Source organism: Onychomys torridus, chromosome 7 (assembly GCF_903995425.1).
Source record: "Onychomys torridus chromosome 7, mOncTor1.1, whole genome shotgun sequence".
Taxonomy (NCBI): Eukaryota; Metazoa; Chordata; class Mammalia; order Rodentia; family Cricetidae; genus Onychomys; species Onychomys torridus.
The window spans coordinates 19,336,956-19,359,665 of record NC_050449.1 but is presented as its reverse complement, the minus strand read 5'-3'; the positions used below and the strand labels follow the sequence as shown (position 1 = coordinate 19,359,665).

The 22,710-nt window shown below is 41.3% G+C and overlaps 1 protein-coding gene across 1 annotated transcript in view; it reads left to right on the top strand.

The window, feature by feature from the left end:
* Positions 1 to 22,710, top strand: part of Dpy19l1 (dpy-19 like C-mannosyltransferase 1) — a 103,442-nt gene that overhangs the window by 46,538 nt on the left and 34,194 nt on the right. Inside the window, exons 8-10 of the mRNA XM_036192159.1 lie at positions 14,681 to 14,772; positions 18,342 to 18,441; positions 21,207 to 21,284. Coding sequence (XP_036048052.1) covers positions 14,681 to 14,772; positions 18,342 to 18,441; positions 21,207 to 21,284 — 270 coding nt within the window. The remainder of the gene's footprint in view (positions 1 to 14,680; positions 14,773 to 18,341; positions 18,442 to 21,206; positions 21,285 to 22,710) is intronic.

Below are 22,710 nucleotides of genomic sequence, written 5' to 3'. Positions count from 1 at the left end.
AGGCTTTAGACTAGTTAGACATTTTAGGAAAATGGCAGTAGCAGGTTCCCTAGTCATGTCTGTGGCCTTTCCAGCTGTGGGGAGTTAGTTGAGTTTATATTGCCAGGCATGAGTTCCTGCATATTGAGCAGGTTGAGTTTAATTAGGTAGCTACTGTTACATCCAAGATGAAAAGTTCCACTAATGCACCATTGCGGATATCTTTCCAGTCCAGACTTCGCTGTGGTTTACAGACTTTGTCACTGGATAGGACTATCGATGCCAAGGAGGCAGCTTTTGTAGGCCTTCTAATACCATGAGAGTCAGTCATCAGTGAGGAGGCTTGCTCCAGATCTTAGGTCCGAAGTGTGTGGTGTCTTCAGCAATAGGGTCTTAATGTTCAAGATCTGGAAGGTGACCAAAGGCCATGGAAATAATAGTCTGTATTGGTTTTGGAGGCTCTTGTTTCCTCTGACCAGCAACTTGAGGGGAAGATTCTTGTGTCTGGGACTGGGTTTTTTTTTATTAGGTATTGGAGGTAGCACCAACACCCTATGTAGTGTAATTCCATTAAACACATACACACACGTATACACACATATATTAAGTTATCTTATAAAATGTTTCCCTATGGCTTTTCCGGATACCTTTAGTGTCCTCTCTCCTCTCTGTCCTATGTTGCTGTCACCTTACCCCAGTGTCCCCATCTCTTCCTTCACAGCACCTGCTTTCTACAAACCCTGTCTCTAGAGCTTGTTCCTTGCTTCTGTACATCCTTCAATTTCTACAAATTGGAACTAGGAGCCACAAATATGAGAGAACACTCAGTCTCTCTGGTCTGGGTGACCTCACTCAGTGCAGTATTTCTAGTTCTATCCATTTGCCTGCAAATTTCTTGATTTCATTTTCTTTGCAACTGGGTAGAATTCCATTGTGCACATGTATCATACTTTCATTAGTCATTCATTGGCTGAAGGACGTTTAGGTTGTTTCTATTTCCTGGCTATTTTGACTAGGGCAGCAAAGGACATGGGTGAGCGAGTATCCCTGGAGTAGGAGATAGAGTCTCTTAGATGTTGTTAACTGGACTGTGATTAAAATATAAATCCTCATGATACTAATTACTTATTGGCATGATTAGTTTGCTTATAAAAGATTTGGAAAACAATTCTTAGGACACTGGAAACAGTTTTGATAATGTTCATAATGTTCTTTCATAGTGGGAAGTTAGAATATCCCAGTATGTATTAAGTAGAATCACTAAAGTTTTAGTAGTTCATGATTACTAAACAGGGAGATTTATTTACTTTCAATGTATATCTTTTAACTGAAAACAGTAATCATATGGTCTATGTATACATTGTACATTTAGTCAAAATAATTACGAACTCTTGTGATTAAAGGTATTAAAGTTCTCTTGGAGTCACTTTGAAATACGAAGTGTGTTCTTTGTCGTGGTTACAGCAGTACAGCAGGCCACCTTGATCTACATTTTCCCTTTCCCACACACCTGTCTCCTTCCTACCCCAGCCCTAGGAGGCACCAGTTTTCTTTATTTCTCTGAGAACATTTTGATTTCTTATATATGTAAGATCATGTTTACCTTCACTTTTATTTACCAATTTTTCTTTACATTTTAAAGTTTTCATTAGTGTGTGTGTGTGTGTTCATGTTCATAATGCATACACCACATATGAAAGTCCAGACAACTTGGAGGAGTTGGCTTTCTCCTTCCCCATGTGGGTCTTGGGCATTGATGTCAGGCCATGAGCTCAGGATTGGGGCATCCTTTACTTGATGAGCCATCTCACTAGCTCTTCATTTACCAGTTTGCATGTTTGCTTTCTCTTACTGTTATGTACACACTTTACCCTGACAGGCATTTTCCTGCTCCATTTGGATATGAGATGCAGGCCTGATGGCGTCTTGCTGTAAATACCTTGATATATGGTGCCTAAAAGCTGCTACGTTATCATGACTGACTTATGTTGCCTAAAAGCTACATGACTCATACTTAAGAAATTCAGTGATAATATATTATAATCCACAGTCAACTTTCCCCAGTTATCCCGGGAGTCAGTTCCTTCATGCTTTTGGTTTAGATGCAGAGTTTAAGGACTGCACCTGGCTTTTAGTTGCCATTTGATGTAGAATGCTTCTTCCAGTACAGTCCTTCTTTCTGTCCGAGTGAGTGGGCATTCTTTCAAGAATTCGCGCCTGCTGTTTTGTGAATGCTCCATCATTTGGATTTGTCTATTTCCTCACTATTGGGTGCTGATGAGACAGTTTTTGAAGACTATAGCAGATACATCATTTTTTTTTGTTATACATTGAGAGGCTTGTGAGACCAGTTTGCTACATTATTGGATTTCTTCAAGCAGTCCCATGATTCAGGTGGTGGGAGTCAGTTTATCTGTTGGAAAAATGTTCTTGTTCGTTTTTGCAACAGTAAGCTGTGTGGGTCTTGATGCTTTGAGATATAGAATGTCTCATTTCCTTAAAGTGTCTTACCAAATGCTCACATCCATTGATATCACTGCCTGAGTCATTTACGCTATTGACCATTCACAATGGCAGTTTCCTAATTCTCTTATTTTATCTGTGATTAATAATTGGTGCTCTATATAGACAAATCTTTTCTTTTTTTACTGTTACTATATATGTGGGTTCTTTTTATATGTAGTGTTCTCTAACCTGTCATCATAATTCTTGATGTTCAAATCATTACAGATTCAATGATAACCTTGACTTTAGATATTATATGATTTACATATATTAATATCCTGTGCGGTAACTGTTAAGCTGAACAGATTTTACATATGTACCCAATTATGTAGCCACTCTCTAGACCAGTGGTTCTTGTGGAAGCCTGTTTTCGGGTTCCTCATGGCTTTACCCAGCAGGTCCACATAGAGATGATTAGAGCCACGGCCTGAGTGCAGGTGTCTGAGATGGTCTGCACCTGGCTGTGCTGGGGAAGGAGGTCTTTTGCTCCACCCCCTTGGCGTCTTTATAAATATTCTGGGGCAGAGACAGTCAGGGCCCGTTGGAATAGGCTCCAGGTCCTCTTGAGGCTATTCTTTATTTTCTATCTGTTTGTCTCCACACTATAAATCCTTCTGTCTAATATTTCCTGCTGCTCACACTCAAGGAAACTCTGGGGAGCTGTGGGGTTGGTGGGTAAACACCCCACAGAATGGCGCCATGAACAGGGACTAAAGAAAAAAAGGAGGAAAGAAAAAAAGCAGGACTCTAAAGAAAGAAAAGGGACTAAAGACAAATGAACAGGGACTAAAGACAAAGTAACAGGGACAAAAGATAAAGGAAAATAATAATTTTATTAGAGTTTTTGGTGAAAGTGTGAGTCAGTCTGCCAGTGGAAAGTGGCATGCCAGTGTTATGGAATATATATATATATATATATGGGCAGGGATTTTATCCTCGAGAGAAAAGGAAACGGACTGGAAGGATGTCCAATGCTGCAGCGCAAAGTTCTCTTCTGTCAAAATTTCTATCTTCTATCCAAATTTCTATCTTCTATCCTGTTCTCAATTTCTATCTGTGAAAAATAAGTAAGGCATAGTGTAGTAATATAGTGTAGGAAAAACTTAGAAGTGTAAGATTGTGTAGAAAAAATAAGTAAGGCAACTAGACAGAAAAACTCTTCCATTCTCTAACTTTGGGGGCTATGAACGCAAACTGGGGAAGAAGACAATCTTTGAGCTTTGCGGGTAGTAAAAAAGCTCTTCTTTGACCTTATGGGGAAGAAGGTTTCCTATGGAAGCTTTTGACCTGAGGACAGCTGAAATGCTAAGTCCAAGTGGCAGGAGAAAGTGACTTTTCCATGAGGCAAAAATAAGGGTGTAAAAAGCCAAAACTTAAAGTTGGGAAGTTTTGGGGAAAGTTGGTCTTTCTCTTCTGGGGGAAAAATTCTCTTAAACTAAAAAGCTTTTCTTGAAAAATTTGGGGGAAATCTCTCTAAAAAGCCTTAATTTTTCTCTTAAAAATCTTAGGGGTTGGGGATTTAGCTCAGTGGTAGAGTGCTTGCCTAGCAAGCATAAGGCCCTGGGTTCGATCCTCAGCTCCACAAAAAAAAAAAAAAAAAAAAAAAAAAAAAAAAAAAAAAAACCTTAATCTTAAGAGCTGTCAAACTTAAAAACTAAAGCCTTTAACTTTCTCAAAAGGACGAATTAGAATCACCTGAAGGTTTTAGTATGGAAACCACCTGTGATTAGTTCTAAGGGAAAACAAACCTCTTAAGACAGCAAAACCTCTCTAAGTTCTCTTTCAAGCTTTAAAAATCGTCCCTGCAATGCAAGTTCCTAAAAACCTCTAAGCTCTGTCCCTTCAAGCTAGTAAAAGGCAGTGGGTCCGAGTCCCCTGAGGGAAACGCTGGGAGAGTGTGGGCAGAAAGCTACAGAGCCCAAAGGACAGAAAACCTTACCTGAAAACAAAAAAGCCAAGCTTTTCAGTTACAGCCGAGCTGAGGCATCAAGGGTTTCATTTCTGAGTGAGCTATGAAAAGGTGCTCCTAATCGTCCTATCGCAAAGATCCCCTGAAGTGATACAAACTGTTAGCATGGTATCCTCGCTTCTGACCAAAAGCCCAGAGGTGACTGGCCAGTGTCTCTGAGTTGGAGTGTATTTCGGGGATACTACGGATCCTGCAGTTGCAAACTTCTGGAGCGCACAGGTGAGGCAGGAAGGTGCAGGACCCAGGGGAAGATTGCTAATGAACAAAGCAAGCTAAAACCGGTGGGAACAGCACAATTGTCCACTTTCCTACAAGTCCTGGGTTGATAGGTCCACAGCTGCAAAAAGAAATCTGAGAAAAGCTTTCCTACCAGAGAAAGGACCTTTCTGGGAAAGCAGTGAAGCTGAACTGTGTCTGAAACAGTTGAGCTGCTGAATCAGTAACGCTGTCTGGGAAAAGAGCCCAGCCAGGGCAGAACAGAAATATCCAGGAGTAAAGCTTTCTTTTCTGGTCAGAGAAAGCATCTCTTTGAGGAAAGCTTTGTTTCAACTGACTCCAGGTGAGATGGAGTATAACCCTAAGGGGTGATTGATTGCCTCTGGCATAAGCTCTGTCCTTGAGCACCCAGACAAGCAAATGCAACCACTCGGGGGGCTGGGCCAGGTGAAGACCTGAGGGGGAGAAACACTTCTAATGCGAGTTCAGAGATGGCAAAAACCTCCCTTGTTAGATTTTCAGTCTGCAAACCACACCTTCAGTAGCAGGGAAAGCTGCCGCTGTAGTGTCGGAAACTGTTTCTGGGGCAGAGGGATAAATTGAGACCGAACTGGGAACTGTCAGGGAGAAAGACTCTGAAGAAACGGAGAAGGGACAGATTCCTCCCCAGAAAATACATGCCCTGTGAAAGCTGCTAAGAGTTTGAGGCAGATTCTGGGGGAAGAAAGCCCCTACCTCCAAAGGCAGTTAGCAGAGGAACAGAGCAGACTGAGATACCTGAAGCTCTGCATCTGGTGGAGAGGAAAAAGCAAACTGTGATAACGATCTATTAGTGGGAGGGAAAAAAAAAATCTCTGAAGGAGCTATGAAAAAGCTGTGTTGTAAAAGTTTTTCACTGACTGGCTAAGGCAAACACAAGCCCAGAGGAAAGTTGCTATCAGAAATTGCCCTATCAATGCGTGCTAACGAGGCAGGTGCAGTTCTAATTCGGGGGCCAGTGTCAAATGAGGAGAGACATCTGTTGAAGCCAGCTCAGAACAAATCTCCCGATGTCTCGTAATTGAGAACTTAAAACACTTGGTTCAAATCTCTTGTCGCAAAAGCAAACACTTCATAAGCAAGATCGGTAAAAGTACCTGAAATCGACTCCTAGACCCAAAAAGAACAACTATGGGAAACGACGTCCGAAAGTTAGCTCATAAAGTGAGCTGCTGAAGAGCAATGCATTCTGGGAAATGTATTTCAGCTAAAGATGGCGATACTGTCCAAAAACTTTTCAGCTCAGAATGAAGTTTCTTCTCAAAGCAATGCTAGAACGCTTAACCTTACCTCTCGAGAACTCAAATCAGATAAAAAGCTACCTATAAGAGCAAACAAGCCACTTTAAAATCCTTAAAACAAAGGAAAGCAGTTTATACACTGAATTTTGTCTTAGCTATGAAGAAACTTACGTTGAAATTAAAAAAGTTCTTTGCTTTTTGAACAAACGCCTACAATGAGTAATTCCTTTGCAAATCTAATAAGTAGACAAGGAAACAGGCATTCAAAAAGAAATGACTGCTTTATAGATGGGAAACAAACTTCAGAAAATCTGTCTTACAAAAGAGTTGCTTCACCTGAAAGTTCCTTATAAGAAATCAATGCTAAATATCACAGCTGCTAATCAGGAGAGTAAGCTAATGAAGGATGTGTCTCATGAAAGAACCTCTATTCTTGACTCCTTTGAATAGGAAGTTTTGGTGAAAATATTGGAACTAACAACAATCAAGTCAAAATGTTTCAATAAATTCAAGGCGCTATTCACAAAAGAAAGCTGCCATGCTTTGTGGGCCATATTAGAGCTCACTCCAATCTTCCTGGTCCTTTAGCTGAGGGTAATGCAATGGCTGATAAGTTAACCAAGACAGTAAGTAGCATTTTCCCAAGTAGAAATGGTTCAATAGTCACATGCTCTTCATCAAAATAGCAATGCTTAAGAAAGAAATTCAGTCTTAACAAAGAAGCAGCTACTCATAGTTAAACTATGGGATACGTCCAAAATATTTTCCTTTCCCTTACTTAGGGGTAAACCCTCGAGGTCTTCCTAATCATCTATGGCAAATGGATTTACGCATATTGCAGAATTTGGTAAATTAAAATATGTACATGTGACCATTGACACTTATTCAAGATTTTTAATGGCTAATGCACAACCTGGAAAAGCTACAAAACATGTAATTGTGCACTGCTTGAAGTGTGTTTCGTATATGGGTATACTAAAAATTATTGAAACTGATAATGGTTCTGGATATAGTAGTAAGGCATTTCAACAATTTTGTACCCAATGGGAAATCATACACAAAACAGGTATTCCTTATAGTCCTCAGGGATAAGGTATTGTGGAAAGGGCTCATAGCAGTCTTAAAATACAACTTCAAAAAATAAAAATAGAAAAGGAAGAAATTTACCCTCAATTGCCACATAATGCATTAAATCACGCTGTTTTTGTTCTGAACTTTTTTAATATGGATGTCCGTGAGCAGTCTGCCACAGATAGATTTTGGCACAGTGGCACCCAAGTGACTTTTGCTCAAGTGAAATGGAAAGATCCCTGCTCGGGATTATGGAAGGGTCCTGATCCTGTTTTAATATAGGGATCAAGGACATGTTTGGTCCTGGTAAAGAGCCTGGACCTAAGGAAGGTCAGCTCCAATGACGTTCCCATAAAGGAAGCAGAATGGAAGTGGCTCCATCAGTGTTTCTGAGGTTCTGTCACTAGTTAATGCAAATAGGGAGGAAATAGAGTACAGAGCTGCGCTGCTTTTGGCTTTACTAGCTCCTTTAGAAAAATACTTTATATCACCAAATAGCTGTGCAGTATTTTGTAAAGAGCTTTACAGCAACTACATACGGTAATTTCACCCTCAGTGTGAAGTGAAGTTTTTCGGTAGAACAAAAGTACTGCTGCAGTAGAAATGTTTGTCTGAATTGAAGCACTTAGGGGAGATATTATGAATCTGGGTGAAGGGTTAAAAACTGTTTGCCACTGATAGTGCATCTCTGCCATTCCTAAACCGCTGAGAGAACTCACAACTTTGGGGTGTGGCTTCGTCCTGAGAATGTTACAGTTCCCTAGCAACTAGTATCACAATTCTATAATGACAACACTCACTAGATCCCAGTGCTGTATAGCAAAGCTGACTATAAACTCTAAACTTTAGAAATGATGTATGTACTTCCTGTCTAGTTAAGAGAATTTAATAGAGACAGTGATAATAATTAAGAGTAAGAAGTAGAAAAAGATGAAAATAAGTTATGTGAGTTTGTAGAAATTATTCTGTCTTGTTAGATCTGTGTTAAGAAATCTTTAGGTGTTTGCTAAGTTAAATATATGCTAATGGTAGCCCTATAAGCTTGCAAGAAGTATCTAAGGTAGTCTTAAGACATGTGGTAATAAACTTGTAAGAAGTAAAGATGCTAGTTGTAAATACTAAATTTAAATAAGAAATAAGAAGATGGAATGAATATAAGTATATAAGAAGTAATAAGAAATATATTTGCTAAAGTAGTTCTATAGTTTCATTAAGAAGTGTAAATAAGTAGATGTTAATGTTTGTGAGTTTGTAAAAATGTGTAGATGTTGAGTGTGAGTTTATGCTTAAGCACATGTTATATGTGAGTTTGTGAAAAAGTGTAAATGTTGAGTGTGAGTCTATTCTTAATGTACATGGTGAAAGAACCTGAGACACAGAAGGTAGTGTCCTAGTAGACTGCAAAGCAGGCAGTCTGAATGGTTTCAAAAGCTCCAGCAGCCACTAAGAAGCTAAGAATGGAGGATGCTAGAACCAGCACAACAAGGCATCCACAGCTGAGATCCATGGAAAATCAACGCAACACAGAAAAACCTGAGCTAACATCAAAAATGGTGCAGTTTAGAATACTACTGTAACTAAAATGATCTCTGTGAGAACACAAGTTGCAAAGATGCTTGTTTGAACTAAAATTGTTAACTGCAAAGTTTTGGTTGTAAAACATCTCTTCGTATTTGGACATGAAAGCCTGATACCAGATTTTACTTTTTTGAACTTAAAATAATGAGATAAAACTACAAAAAAGATTTTTGTTATGGATTTCTTCATATTTGGAAGGCACTTACCAGAATTTATTATTTGAATTTTGGGACTTAAGAAATGAAATGAACAATAGATTTCATTACAATGGGACAATTTTGAGTTTACTTATAGTAATGACCTAGAAACTTTGCTGGAATTGGGTTAAATATGGAACTGTTTAAATGAAGAAATTTATTGTTTCTACCTAGAGTCAAGATGCAATTTTGTATATGCATATATGCTTTATTAACTGGTGATTCATGAATTGTTTTATGGAAAAGTTTGGGTTTTCTAACTGGGCTTGAGACTTTGCTTTAAAAATTATTATAAAGAAAAGGGAGAAATAATATTCCTTAGTCTATTTAATTTAAAAAATATTTTGAGTGGATTAATGTCATATTTTATTAATAAGAAATGCAAATGGGTATACTAAGATTACTTTAAAGTGTAAAGAGTGTGATTAAGAAACTGCTTTTGAATGTTTTGCTAAGCTTTCAGTGTTAATGGTTAGATTGAGAATATTGTTTTTTAATATGGGTTTGTAGGAATTGTGTAAGTTTGGGTTTTTTCTAACCAGGTTTGAGATTTTGTTTTAAAAAATTATAAAGAAAAGGAGGAGTTATGAGTGAATTAAGGTTGAATTACAATTGCAGAAATTGTTTAACCTATTGGTATTAATGCACCCTGGTTTTGTGGAGTTAAGGAAATATTTAAGTTTGACGTGAATACATCAGAAGTTTTTCCTATGTACTGAGTTAAAGTTGTAAGACTGAGAAAATTGTTAACTATATATAGCACCATATATGCTAATTCTAATGGTTCTGTAAAGAGTTTGCTTTGAGTTGTAAGATTGGGAGAATTGTGACTATGTATAGCAATATTTATGTTAACCTGTTAATGGTAATGATGAAGCTAAGGGATTCTTTAAGTTTGTAGTTGCCTTAAGAGTTTTTGGTTTAAAGAGGGCTTGATGCAGCTTAAGACTGCTGTAGTCACCTTGGACCTAATCCAAAAGAGAAATGCCATCTTTATCATCCTCTACTCCCATACTGGGAGGTATAACAGCTATGGAGATTGCTGTAAGCTATTAATGAGATTTATTTATATATATGTAAATATATGTAATATATATATAATATATATTAAGAAAGGGGGACCTGTGGGAGCCTGTTTTTGGGTTCCTCGTGGCTTTACCCAGCAGGTCCGCATAGAGGATGATTAGGTCCATGGGCCTGAGTGCAGGTGTCTGAAGTGGTCTGCACCTGGCTGTGCTGGGAGGAGGTTTTTTGCTCCACCCCCTTGGCGTCTCTATAAATACCCTGGGGCAGAGACAGTCAGGGCCCATTGGAAAAGGTTCCAGGTCCTCTAGAGGCTCTCCTTTATTTTCTGTTCATCTCCACACTATAAATCCTTCTATCTAATATTTCCTGCTGCTCACACTCAAACTCTGGGGAGCTGTGGGGTTGGTGGGTAAACGCCCCACAGGTTCTCAACCTTCTCAATGCTGCGACCCTTTAACACAGTTCCTCATGTGGTGGTGACCCCCAACCATAAAATTATTTTGCTGTTACCTCATAACTGTAATTTTGCTACTGTTATGAATCAGATATGTAAATATCTGATATGTTACCCCAAGTGGTAATGACTCACAGGTTGAGAATAGCTTCTCTAGCAATATATAGATGGTTTTAACCCTCAGCAGGCATTCCCCTGACTGTCAAATCTATCTTCCTTACTTCCTCCAAGGGGAACTGGTATAGCAGGAATCTTAACAGGTCTTATTAATAAAATCAAACCTGCGGCCAGTTAATTGGGGTGAACGCTGGAAGATCAGAGAAGCAGAACAAACCACAGCCACCTCATTTCACCAGTTCCTCAGCTGATCCTGTTTCCTCAGACTGGAAGCCTCTGAGTCTTATCCAGATGAATCTCAGCTGGACTGCTGCTCCAAAGCCTAAAAGCTTAACCAGCCAAAAACTTAATTCCTGGTCCTCACGCCTTATATACCTTTCTGCTTTCTGCCATCACTTCCTGGGATTAAAGGTGTGTGTTACCATGCCTGGCTGTTTCCAATGTGGCCTTGAACTCAGATTCAGAGGGATTTCTACCTCTGGAATGCTAGGATTAAAGGTGTGAGTGCCACTAGTTTCTAGCCTCTGTATCTAGTGTCTGTTCTGTGCCCTGACCCCAGATAAGTTTATTAGGGTGCACAATATTTTGGGAACATAATACCATCACAGGGAACCCCTGTCTCTGTCATTATTGAAGGTTTGGTACTTTAGAGACTTTATAGAAATGGGTTCCTACTTCATTTTTGAAATAGTGTTCTTCAAAAATTTCTTACATGTATATGGTATATCTTAGTCACGTCTACCTGACCTCCAGTTCCCTCTAAAACCTTCCAGCACATCTTCCTTCCTATTTCATGCTTTCTTTTTAATTATTATTGTTTTGTTTTAGTCCACTGAATCCAGTTAGAGCTTCCCACAAGTGCATGGGGGTGGGACAACCCATTGGGACAGGGGCAACCTAGCACCCTCCAGAAAAGTGACTCTCCTTCCCCCAGCAGCCATCAGCTGGCACTGGCTCCTCAGCCAGGTGTGGGGCTTTGGGAGCCCCTCCCACAACCCTACTGGATGGATCTGTAACTGGATTATGCAGGTAGCCTTAGCTGCTGTGGCTCATGTGTAGTAGCTAAGTCACATCCAGAAGACTGTTGATTAGCACTCTCCAATCCTCTAGCTCCTGCACTCCATGCTCCTCTACATGATGATCCCTGGGCCTCGGGGGTTGGGATGAGTTGATTTAGATGCCCCATGAACAACTGAGTGCTCATAGTCTCTTACTCTGAGCAGTTTCAACAGTTACGAGTCTGAACTAACCATTACTGCCCCCTCACAATAAGAAGCCACTTCTGCTAGACTTGAGCGTAGCACAAATCTGTGGATGTGAACCTTAGTACTTGTAAGGCAGTTTGATAGGATGAGCATTTAGTTTCTATCTGTAGCCATCGGGTCTGGTTTTGTTTACAGTACCTAATGGTTGGTTAATCCCACGGTAGTCATGCCACTACTGCAACACGGGCACACTTGGTCCTTGTTGGTCCTTGCTGGCATGCAGGTGTTGGTATTGCAGCGTACAGGCTCAGCACTGGGTAAAGCCCTTGGTGTGTGTTCGACCCCAGCAGCCTGCATAGCCCCCAGCACTGCCAGCAAGGCTAGCAATCCGGGGGAGAGGTGCATGGTCAGGTCAAGCTTGATTTCTGTCTGTACTCTAAGTAGAAAGGAAGTTGAAGCAGGGACTAGAGTGATGAGGATGAAGAACAACGGGGGTGGAGGAAGGTCATCCAAAATGAAGTGTGCATGAGAAAGCTATATGGAAATCTATGTTCATGTGTATCAAGGAAAAAAATAAGATGGTAGAACACATGTAACATGAAGGAACAGGAGGATATTTGGGGCGGGGGGAGGGATTGGGAAAGGAGGGGTTATAGGATGGTTAGCTGAACCTAAGGGATGTATGAAGAAGCCTTAGGAAAACCTAGTGCTCTGTAAGCTATTAATATTAATTACTATTTTTAAAGGAACTTGAGCAGAATTGTTGTGGAATATTACTTTAACTATGTAAAGATGTGTTACTTGCTGGGCAGTGGTGGCGCACACCTTTAATCCCAGCACTCGGGAGGCAGAGGCAGGCGGATCTTTGTGAGTTCAAGGCCAGCCTGGTCTACAAAGCGAGATCCAGGAAAGGTGCAAAAGCTACACAGAGAAACCCTGTCTCGAAAAACAAACACAAAACAAAGAATGTGTTACATTTGTTTATGTTGTGGAATATTACTTTAACTATGTAAAGGTGTATTACATTTTTTTAAATGCTGAATTTGTTTAATGATCTAAAGGTGTGTTGCTTTGCCTGCCTAAGGCATCCAATTAGTCAAATAAAAAGCTGAATAGCCAACAGCCAGGTAGTAGAGGGATAGGTGGGGCCGGCGGGCAGAGAGAATGAGGAGGAGGATTCTAGGTTTGGAAGAAATAGAGAAGAGAGAATGTGGGAGAAAGAGAAAGATGCCCAGGCCAGCCAGGCAGCCAGACACGGAGTAGGACACACAGAATGAAAGAAAGGTAAAAAGCCCTGAGGCAAAACTTAGATGAAGAGACACGGGTTAATTTAAGTTACAAGAGCTAGAGGGATAAGCATAAGTTAAGGCCGAGCATTCAGTAACTAACAATAAGCCTTTATGTCATGATTTGGGAGCTGGTTGCTGGCCCAAAAGAAAGCCCGCTACACAGAGGTGCCCACATGTGTGAACAGTGCTGCTCCCAGAAGACAGACGTGTCTAGTCATCCCAGAGTTAGGCACAGGTCCCCTTCCCACTGGCTGACCAGGGAGGCCCCACAGGCACCCAAACAATATAGACACTTGCCATTGCTCTAGCTTGCTTGCCAGCTGGATGGAAAGACCCTGTTGCTAGATTCATACTTTCCTGTGTGTGACTTCTTCCTCTCGACATGTGTCTAGGCATTTACCCATATTGTCTTCTGAAAGTACCAGCTCTGGCTTCCATCAGCATAGTGCAGGATCCATTTTCCTTCCCACCTGGGTCAGTGTTCAGGATCCAGTCCTCTTCATTGCAGTCCTTCTGAGTGAGTGCAGGAACAGCGTGTGAGCTCTCCCAGTTGGTTCTGGTGTGGAGCACTTCCACGTCGCTTTCATCTCTCCTGAGGGTCTATTAAGTCATTGCCCATACAGGTCTGAGTTCTTTCTTTTGGTCTGTGGGAGCCGCAGGAATGCTGCAGTTCCTGTGGGTGTGTTCTGAAGGACCATCTCATAGCTACAACATTTTGCTTTCTTCATCCAATGTCTTTGTGTTTTGTTCTGTGAGCCACTCAGTGAATTTAGCCAGTAACTTCTGGGTCACCATGCATCTGGAACTTTCCGTTTGAACCTGGTGGGCTCACCAGGATTACACAGCTAAAGACCATTTCCCCAGGACTCAGTAGCCACTAGTACAACAGAGAGAAAGGCCCCAGGAGCCCTCCTAGATTGGCTGTTGGTGGGTCCAGTTTTGTTCAGGCAGGGCAGGCAGCCATAGTAGCTGTGGCTGTGCCATGCACAGAAGAGAACTGTTCAGCCTTTCTCCCTGCCTTGTGGCTCTTAAGATTTTTACACACTGTCTTCCGAGATGTTCTCTGAGCCCTAGCAGAGATGAGATAAATGTCCTTTTTAGGGCCGAGCAGTCAATTGCAACTTTATGGCAGCCGTGCGTCTACATTCATTGCTGTTCATCACACAGAGAAGCTTCTCCGGAAAGGCCTGGGGGGCATTTCACTTCTTTTGATATGTTCCTTCAGTCTTTGAGTGCTTTGTGGTACAGACACTGCTGTTTTCATAGATTCTGTATCCTATTGGGGAAGTGGTATTTAGAGATCAGTTTGCACCGGAAGTGCTTGTATCCCCCCCCCAGCACTGAGCATGTCTCTCAAAACAGTCTTGCTTCTCCAGCTGTTTGGAAACACATCTTGGATTGTTGTAACCAATACTGACCCATTATGGCCATCCTACTCTAAGGTATATCTCTAAAGGAAATAAAACCTTTATCAAAAGTTACCCATACTCCCGTATTCACCACAGCACTAGTCACAACACCAAGACACAGGATCAACAACAAATGTTTACTGATGGACAGGATAAGGACGATATGATATTCATGCACTCCATATATGTCTGGAGCTGCGTGTGCTTTTCCCAGCAGTACCTCTCACGTCCCAATGTTTCTGTTCATAGGAAACCCAGTGGCTTGTTTGCAATACGCCATCTGAGGTTCCTGTGGGAAGGAGTTGGTTCTTGTTGATAGCGCCCTTCACCTTGCCCTCACTCAGTGCCCGGAGCAGGTGCGACCTCTGACCTGTTTGTTTTTCAGTGTACCCGAGTGATGTGGACGCCTCCTCTCCGGGAAAGCTTCTCATACCCATTCCTTGTGCTTCAGATGTTGCTGGTGACTCACATTCTCAGGTAACTTTCACTGATTCTTCTGCGGAGTGTGTGTGTGTGTGGGGGGGGGGCTATTTTCCCTTGAGTAACTGAAACTAGCAGCTTGTAAGTTTTGTTTTAAAAGAATGTCTTGTTTCTTTAATAAAAATTAACATAGTAACATAACTAGGGTGATCTTGTTATATTGAATTAATAAAGATAATTTTAAAGTATTTTCTTTTTAAATGTAACTTTAAAAACTACTTAGCACCAAAGAGCTTTCCTTCCCTACCCTCTGGTCCTCTTTTTCTTTGGTGTCCATGGCAACTCAAGATGAGTAAGTCCCCTTTCACTTCTACCTCTGTATTTCCTAGTCTTGCTCTCTTACCATGTTGGCTGCCAAGAGAAGGGAGCGGCTGGCCAGGCTGAGCCTCATCCTGTAGGACTCAGACCTTTGGAACAAGAAAGTCCATCGAGTCATCATTGGGAGCATTAACACATGGAATTTGTCCTGAAACTCGTTTAGAGTATGGGTGTCAGAGTAGAAACAGCCTACATAGACCGAAGGTGTGCTAGGAGAATTCCCGTGAGAAATCCAGGATTGACTTAGTCTTAGTTCATAGACCGGACAGCTTTAAGCACCACTGAGGAAGAGAAAGAGCAGCTTCTCTTTCAGTGGACATGTGCTAAGTGTAGACAACATAGAATAGGGTCTGTGAAAAACAGAGGTCCACGCCTGGGAAAGTTGGAAGCTGTCTTGGTCTGAGGACCCCTTCAGTGGTCTGCTCACTCGGAAGAACGGCGGTGAAGGTTGCTGTGCTGAACCCTTTGGGCCTGCGCCTCTGTGATGTACTTAGAAGACGGGGCCTCCTGTGTCGCATGTGGTCTCATCAGACAGACCCTTCATAGGTCCAGTGGGGGGTGGCTTTTATATTGTGAGCTTTTAGAAGTCAACCTCCAGCATCTCCCCAAGTCCACGATTATTATAAGTTTTGGTGTTTCTTTAGCACCTCCAAATGAGGTACGGCTCTGCCCACTTGCTTCTGGGACTGAGAAAGGACTTGTGTGCACTCTGGAGGAAGTGCTACACTGCAAACCTATCTCCAGCTCACCTGCAGAAGCCATTTCCACATCCACATGGCCGTTCTTGACTTTTCCCTCCCGTGTGTAGAGACACTAGGCTGCTCAGGAGCGTCAGGTTACTTCCCTTTTTCTGCTTCTGTTAAGTCCGATGAGGACAAGCCTCTGATGCTTCTCCCTCCCTCCTTCCCCTGAGCTCTGGATTGGTGGCAGCTGAGAGAATGAATGAGTGTAGGTTGGTGCTTGGAACCTTCTGTGTGGGGCAGAGGACCCAAGCTGCAGGTTCTGGCAGGGCTGTACCCTTCCTGGGGACTTTCAGAGAGAATCAGTCTCCCTGATCCTCTAGCTCTCCTATGTATATTAGCTCCTTTTAAATCATGAAAGCCAGCAAGGGAGACTGGGCCCTTCCTTCCCCACGTTCATTCTGCCTTTCTCTGCTGCCTTCTACCTCCAAGAACCTTGGTGCTTACACTGGGCTCACCTGATAATCAGCATCCTCTCCCCTCTCCTTAGGTTTGGGGATTAGAAATATTAACTCCACGTGCATGTCTACTTCCCCTTTGCCATGTCCTGTAACATCCTCACAGGCTCAAAGATTCAGACACATTCTGCCCAGGGCTGCTCCTATTGCTGTGGCCTGCTTTTTCTGTGGGTTACTCTGACTTTTCATCAAGGTTCTTCTGTGGCATTCACTCCCCCACCTCCTTTTTCTCCTGCCTCTTAAGGGTAGGAATACCTTAGAAATGAGGTTGGCAATAGGTTTTATTTTTAGCAAATTGGTTTATACAGTTCAGAGTTTTAAGTCTTTTTGAGCATCTAGGTTTACAGAAATCACCCCCAGCGCCACAGTGTCCGTTTTTCTCAGTTGTTCTTAGTAATGTTTATGTTTTCATTTCTGCTGTCCAGAGTTAGTGGTGTATCGATCACTGCCAGCTGGAATTCCTTTGCTTTCTTTTGGTTCGTATCTTCTCTTGAGTGCATTCTGTACCCAGCTGCCAGATTAGTGCTACATTCTATCCCTAAATCCATAATTTCCCTTGTTACCTAGCTAATGAAAATCGAGCCTCACATTCAAAAGCAGTAGAAGAATGTGTTATTTTACAGAGTGGTATTTGTACCCCTTGACTGTGATCTATTGTATTAGAAGTGAGTGCTCACTGTGGTCCAGCACATGCATGTGCACAGGAAGCATGTTGGGGAAGCAGAAGCTTCACAGACCAGAGCCCTGTTCCTGCAAGGTGCTGCCAGATATTTTCTGTTTTTTTTTCTGCTTCATCAAAAGTGCTGGCTTTCATCTAGTTACTTGATTGTAAAGGTTGTCTGCAGTTCAAGAATCCCTGGATTACTTCCTCAGGAAGGAAATAGTTGAAGGCACCAATGGTGGTGTCCCTGCACTGCCTACTTCTCACCCCGTGACTTCTCACCTCGACTGTGAAGACGGTGGCAGGCTTAGGGCTTGCCATGGGCTCATATGTGGGAGTACAGGTTGTGCTAAGAGTCTCCTGAAGTTCTGGCTGGTAATGGCGGCTCAGAGCAGCTCCCTCCCTCCTTTGCTGCCGCTTCTCTTTCCAAGGGGCAGCTGCAGAAGACTGGCTTGTATGCTACTTCCTCCTCACTCACTCTGACCCAGCATCCCTGCAGTGTTGGTCTATACACTACTCAGTTCCCCATCACCCACTCTTACCCAGCATCCCTGCATTGTTCATCCACACACTGATCTGTTCCCCATCACTCACTCTTCCCCAGCATCCCTGCAATGTTCATCTACACACTGATCTGTTCCCCATCACTCACTCTTCCCCAATATCCCTGCAGTGATTGTCTCTACACACTGCTCAGCTCCCCATCACTCACTCTTCCCCAATATCCCTGCAGTGATTGTCTCTACACACTGCTCAGCTCCCCATCACTCACTCTTCCCCAGCATCCCATCCATGCAGTGCTGGTCTACACACACTGCTCAGCTCCCCATCACTCACTCTTCCCCAGCATCCTTGCAGTGTTCATCCACACACTACTCAGCTCCCCATCACTCACTCTTCCCCAGCACCCCATCCCTGCAGTGTTGGTCTACACACACTGCTCAGCTCCCCATCACTCACTCTTCCCCAGCATCCCATCCATGCAGTGTTGGTCTACACACTGCTCAGCTCATAGAAGATGCTACTTTTGTCATTTTTCCTAGACACTCGCTTCCTTCTCCAACTAATGAATCTATTGACTTATATTTTAAGAAGTCTTATTATGAATTCCCTAAAATATAATGTGAAAAAGAAAGTAATGACTGTATTCACCTGGCCTCCCTCTCTTTATTTGGCAGGGCTTTGTAGTTTTGCAGTAATAATAGGTATTTACTTTTTTATAGAAAATTATTATAATTGAGAATCAGAAGGTATAATTTCCAACCCATTGGTTCATCTTGTGTGCAGATTATGTGAACCCCAGATCATGTTCAAGATTCTAATTGGCAGTAGTTTGGAGCTATGCTGGACTGTGGTGTAGTTAAACCTCCTGATATTTATCTTTTCAAGGGCTTCAAAACTTTACAGAGGGAGCTTGATTGCACTCTGCGTTTCCAATGTCTTCTTCATGCTTCCTTGGCAGTTTGCCCAGTTCGTGCTTCTGACTCAGGTAAGGTGGGCACAGTTTTCAACTGGGCTCTTTGAACCTAGTGCTTCTGATTTTGTGAGCTCATCTGTATGAAATTGTAACAAAGATTAATTTTTCATTTTTATATATTGAGAATTACATATGAGTACTGTACTAACTTCATTCCCCTACTCTTCCATCTAAGTCCTCCATGTCTGCCTTTCAGATTCATGGTTTTTTTATTGATATATGTGTGTGTGTGTGTGTGTGTGTGTGTGTGTGTGTGTGTGTGTGTGTGTGTATTTATAAATACAACCTGCCGTGTCCATGAAGTGTTACTGATGTGTCCATGTACTGACTGTCCATCTGTCTTCATCCCTGGAGCAGACCGATTCTTCCAGTTTCATGAGTCTTAAGTTGTAAGATTTTTCTTGTTCATTCTTCTAAAGGAAATTCAGAGTATGAGTCTTCATGAGATTAATTTATTATATTACTTACTAGTAGAATTCAGGTTTATTGGAATGCTTATCTTGTTATTCCATAATTGTTAGAGTGCTGAGAAGAAAACCAGCGGTGGGCCCGAAGTACTTCTCTTGAGGAAAATGTGTTCCTTCTATGATTAGTCTGAAGTATTCCACTAATATTCGTGCTTATATATCATTTATGTGGATCACTTCCATCCCTCGTTCCCTTCCCTTGAATTCCTCTCCTTTTGTCTCCACTGCCACTGTTCCCTCCCAACTTAAGTGCTTGCACACTCCCATGCCCCCTCTCCTCCGCTCTGCGCACCTCCCAGCTGAATGCATTCGGTTCTGTCTGTATGTGCGTGAGTGTACGATCATCATCTCCGGGCCCTGAATCTCTGAAGACAACTGACTACCACTAGTGATGAGTTACCAGTAGATCTCCAAATAGGGGTGGGACCTCCAGAACCCGTCTCAATCCATTGTGGGATTTTTGCTGGCTTTCTTAAATCCTTACATGCAGAATCAGTGTATGTGGGATATGAGAATGAACAGGCAATAAGTTCATGTTTTATGTGGCTCCCTGTAACAGTCCACAATTTATCATCTTCCCATGTATTCTTACTTCTCTCTTTTGGGTTTATAAAGCAGAGTAGCTCTCTGAGAAAGGAGGGTTTTGTAGGCTTGGGATTTTTCATACTTACTATTTATGAAATTATGCTTGCCTTACTTATGTAACATTGTTGGAGGGATGCTTTTAAATATTCAGATGCCTTGCCTCAGAAATAAAGGCATATCTGGATTTGAGTTTTAACTATTTACTCTTTTCTTAGACAAAACAAAAGAAATAATCAAATACCCCAGAAAGACAAAAACAGTAAAAACAAAAACTAACTTTTCTTTGTTCTAGATATCGTTTTGAAACATAGGGAATGAAAGTGCCCACTCTCCTAGGTTGGTTTAGCATCAGATAGTAGTGTGTTTAAGTACTCAGCAGATGACAGTGAGGTCAGCTATTTAGATTTAATTTTTGAGGCAGAATCTCGGTGACCTCAAAGTGATGATGCTCTCGCTTCAGTCTCCTGGTTGCTGGGTTCCCAGCTGCTCCTTTCACTGGCCCTCTTAATTACTCTTTTTATTGTTTAAAAAACAAAAAGTAGGTTGGGTTTTATGTACATCATCTTTGATCTGATCTTTGAGACTTCTTTTTCTTCTTTAGTTTGATTCTATTTAAATTCATTTTATGGGCTGAGTTATCCTTGGAATCCCAAGATTAAACCTGTAAGTGATCTGTGTGTGGCTCTGCTCCAGCGGTGAGAAGGGCCTTCTAATTGCTTACAGGCAGTGGGCTAGCCTTCATTAACTGTAGAGTTGAGGGGTGTAGGAAAGGAGCCAGCTCATCTTGCCTCTCATGGGTCTAATGCAGAACAACACACACCTGCCCACAGTCATATCCTGTTAGTCACCCTGAAACAGTCTGCATGGGGAGCTGAGGAAAAGAAACCATGGTCTTCTTATTAGTAGGAACATTTGCTGTAGAGGATTTGGAAATTAAAAAAAAATCAAACAAAAAGCTTAGCAGTTGGAACATAGGTTATATGTAAATATTTACCTGTTAGGCAGTTTTTCCTTGTTTGTATGTGAAGAGGTGCAGAATTTGAGTGGCTTTCCCTCTGAAAAAGGTAGAGAAGACCCTGTCTGATATGATGCCTCTCTGCATGAGATGGAGTATCATTCAATCGGTGAATCATCTAAATCTAGTAATTCGTGATGAATCTGAGAATTTTGGAATTCTTTATAAATAACAGAATTTATTCAAATGGAAAAGTTTATGTATTATTCTTTTAAATATAAAGCTTGATAAATTTGTAACTAGCATTGACATTTATTTGAATTATTCATAATGCTAATGGAGGTGGTAAGCAGGAAGACTTAATGTGTTTTTACATAAATATACATCACCTAATTACTTTTTAGTTTACTGTGGTTTCTGCAATTATGTCTTGGTGGTCACGTTATAATTACGTTTTCAAGTGTTTGATTGGCTAGAGGACATTTTAATTATATGTGTTGACAGTAGAGTCAGCCTGATATTAAAATGAGTGCTGTTTTGGACAATCCACAGAGTAGATACTTCACATAGTTGCATATTAGGAGAGCTGTGTGAGTGAAAGATCAATTAATAATCATATTCAATAATAAATCGGCAGCTGGAAAGAAAACTAAAACACTGTATAAAGATGATTAGGAATAAATAAAGTAGTCTAGTCTTTATTCTTGTGACTACTTATTATATATGTATATATAAGATTTTTATTTTTAACATTTCTGTTTTGATTTCAGATTTCATCATTATTTGCAGTGTATGTTGTGGGATACATTGATATTTGTAAATTACGGAAGATCATTTATATACACATGGTAATGCTTTTTATTTGTTTTCTACTTAGTGTGACCATAATAAACTCCTAACTGATGTCTGGTTTGTTTATTTCTGAAACTAGTTGTAACATGATTCTTTAATGACCATAAGTATTGTTCAAACACTGATACAGTTGTGTTAAAGTTTTAAGTTGAATTTTGTTATCTTATTGCCCGTGTGCCAGCATATGTACCTGGGCATGGGGGTATGAAGTGGTGCACTGTGCAGGTGGAGGAGCCTCTTCGAGTGCATTGAAATATCCACTCACTGGGCGTATGAGACACGCACAGGACCAGAGCTGCAGAGCACTCAACATTCATGCTTCTGACCTAGTAGAGAGGGAAAATTGGAAATATAATGCATGTTAGAAAGCAATTAAAAACTAAATAATGAAAACAGAGTAGGGCATAAAGGAGCACAAAGCCAGGGAAGTAGATGGAGGCTGTGAGGAGGAGCAGGACAGAGAGAGGAGGGCAGACAGGCAAGTGACATTACAGAGGACACTGATCTAGGTTGGTGAAGAGCTAGAGGAAGCCTCAAGGCTGGTGGATGCGACTGCATTTCTCTTCTCTCTGCCACCCTCCTCTTACACGTAAGTGAGTGTGTTCTTCCTCCGGTGACCTTGATGTTGTTTCACTGGACCACAATTGCCTTTCCTTTTCTTACACCTGACACTCTGTGATGTTGATATGTTTGCTTCTAGGAACCTTATGGATAAAGGTACAATATTAATGAGCATGAGGCTGCCATCCTAACAAAGCATAGAGTACTCTCACCTCTCCAGGGCGTGACCACTGTCCTCTCTGAGCTGTCATTGAGTGGCTTTCCTTCTGTTTTGCTGTATGGATATTTTGAAATAGTCAACATGCTTATGAACTAGAAACCTAGTTTTTCAGGCTGATGTAAATGGCCTTTTTTCTGAGACTGAAGTTTTCTCTCAGGTTTCTGGGATGTGCATGTTACTGAAGTTCAGAAATGTTCACTGCTGTGTGTTTTCCATTGTGTAAATAAAACAGTTTATTTCTGTTTCCTTGTTAAAGGGCGTGCAAGTTTTTGTTGCTACTTCTGTCCTTTCATTAACAAGTAATGGTGTGTATGTAGTCTTACCGTGTCTCTCGGGGCATGCGGATCGGCATTTCTCAGGAGTCCTTCTGAGTGCTGTATGTGCTCCATGCTAAATTATTCACGTGTTCAACTTTACAACTGCTAAATCAGTTTTCAGATGATGAGAGTATTTAAAATAGCAGTGTATAATGGCTCATGACACTCCATTTTATTTAAATATAATGTTGTCTGGTTATATAAAATAGTATAATGCAATTACAGTTTACATTTTTCTGTGAATCTGCATCTTTGGTGTGTTTAGTCACTCTCTGTTTTCATTTCTGAGACTTTCCTGCTCAAATCTTTTTGCAAATTTTCTCT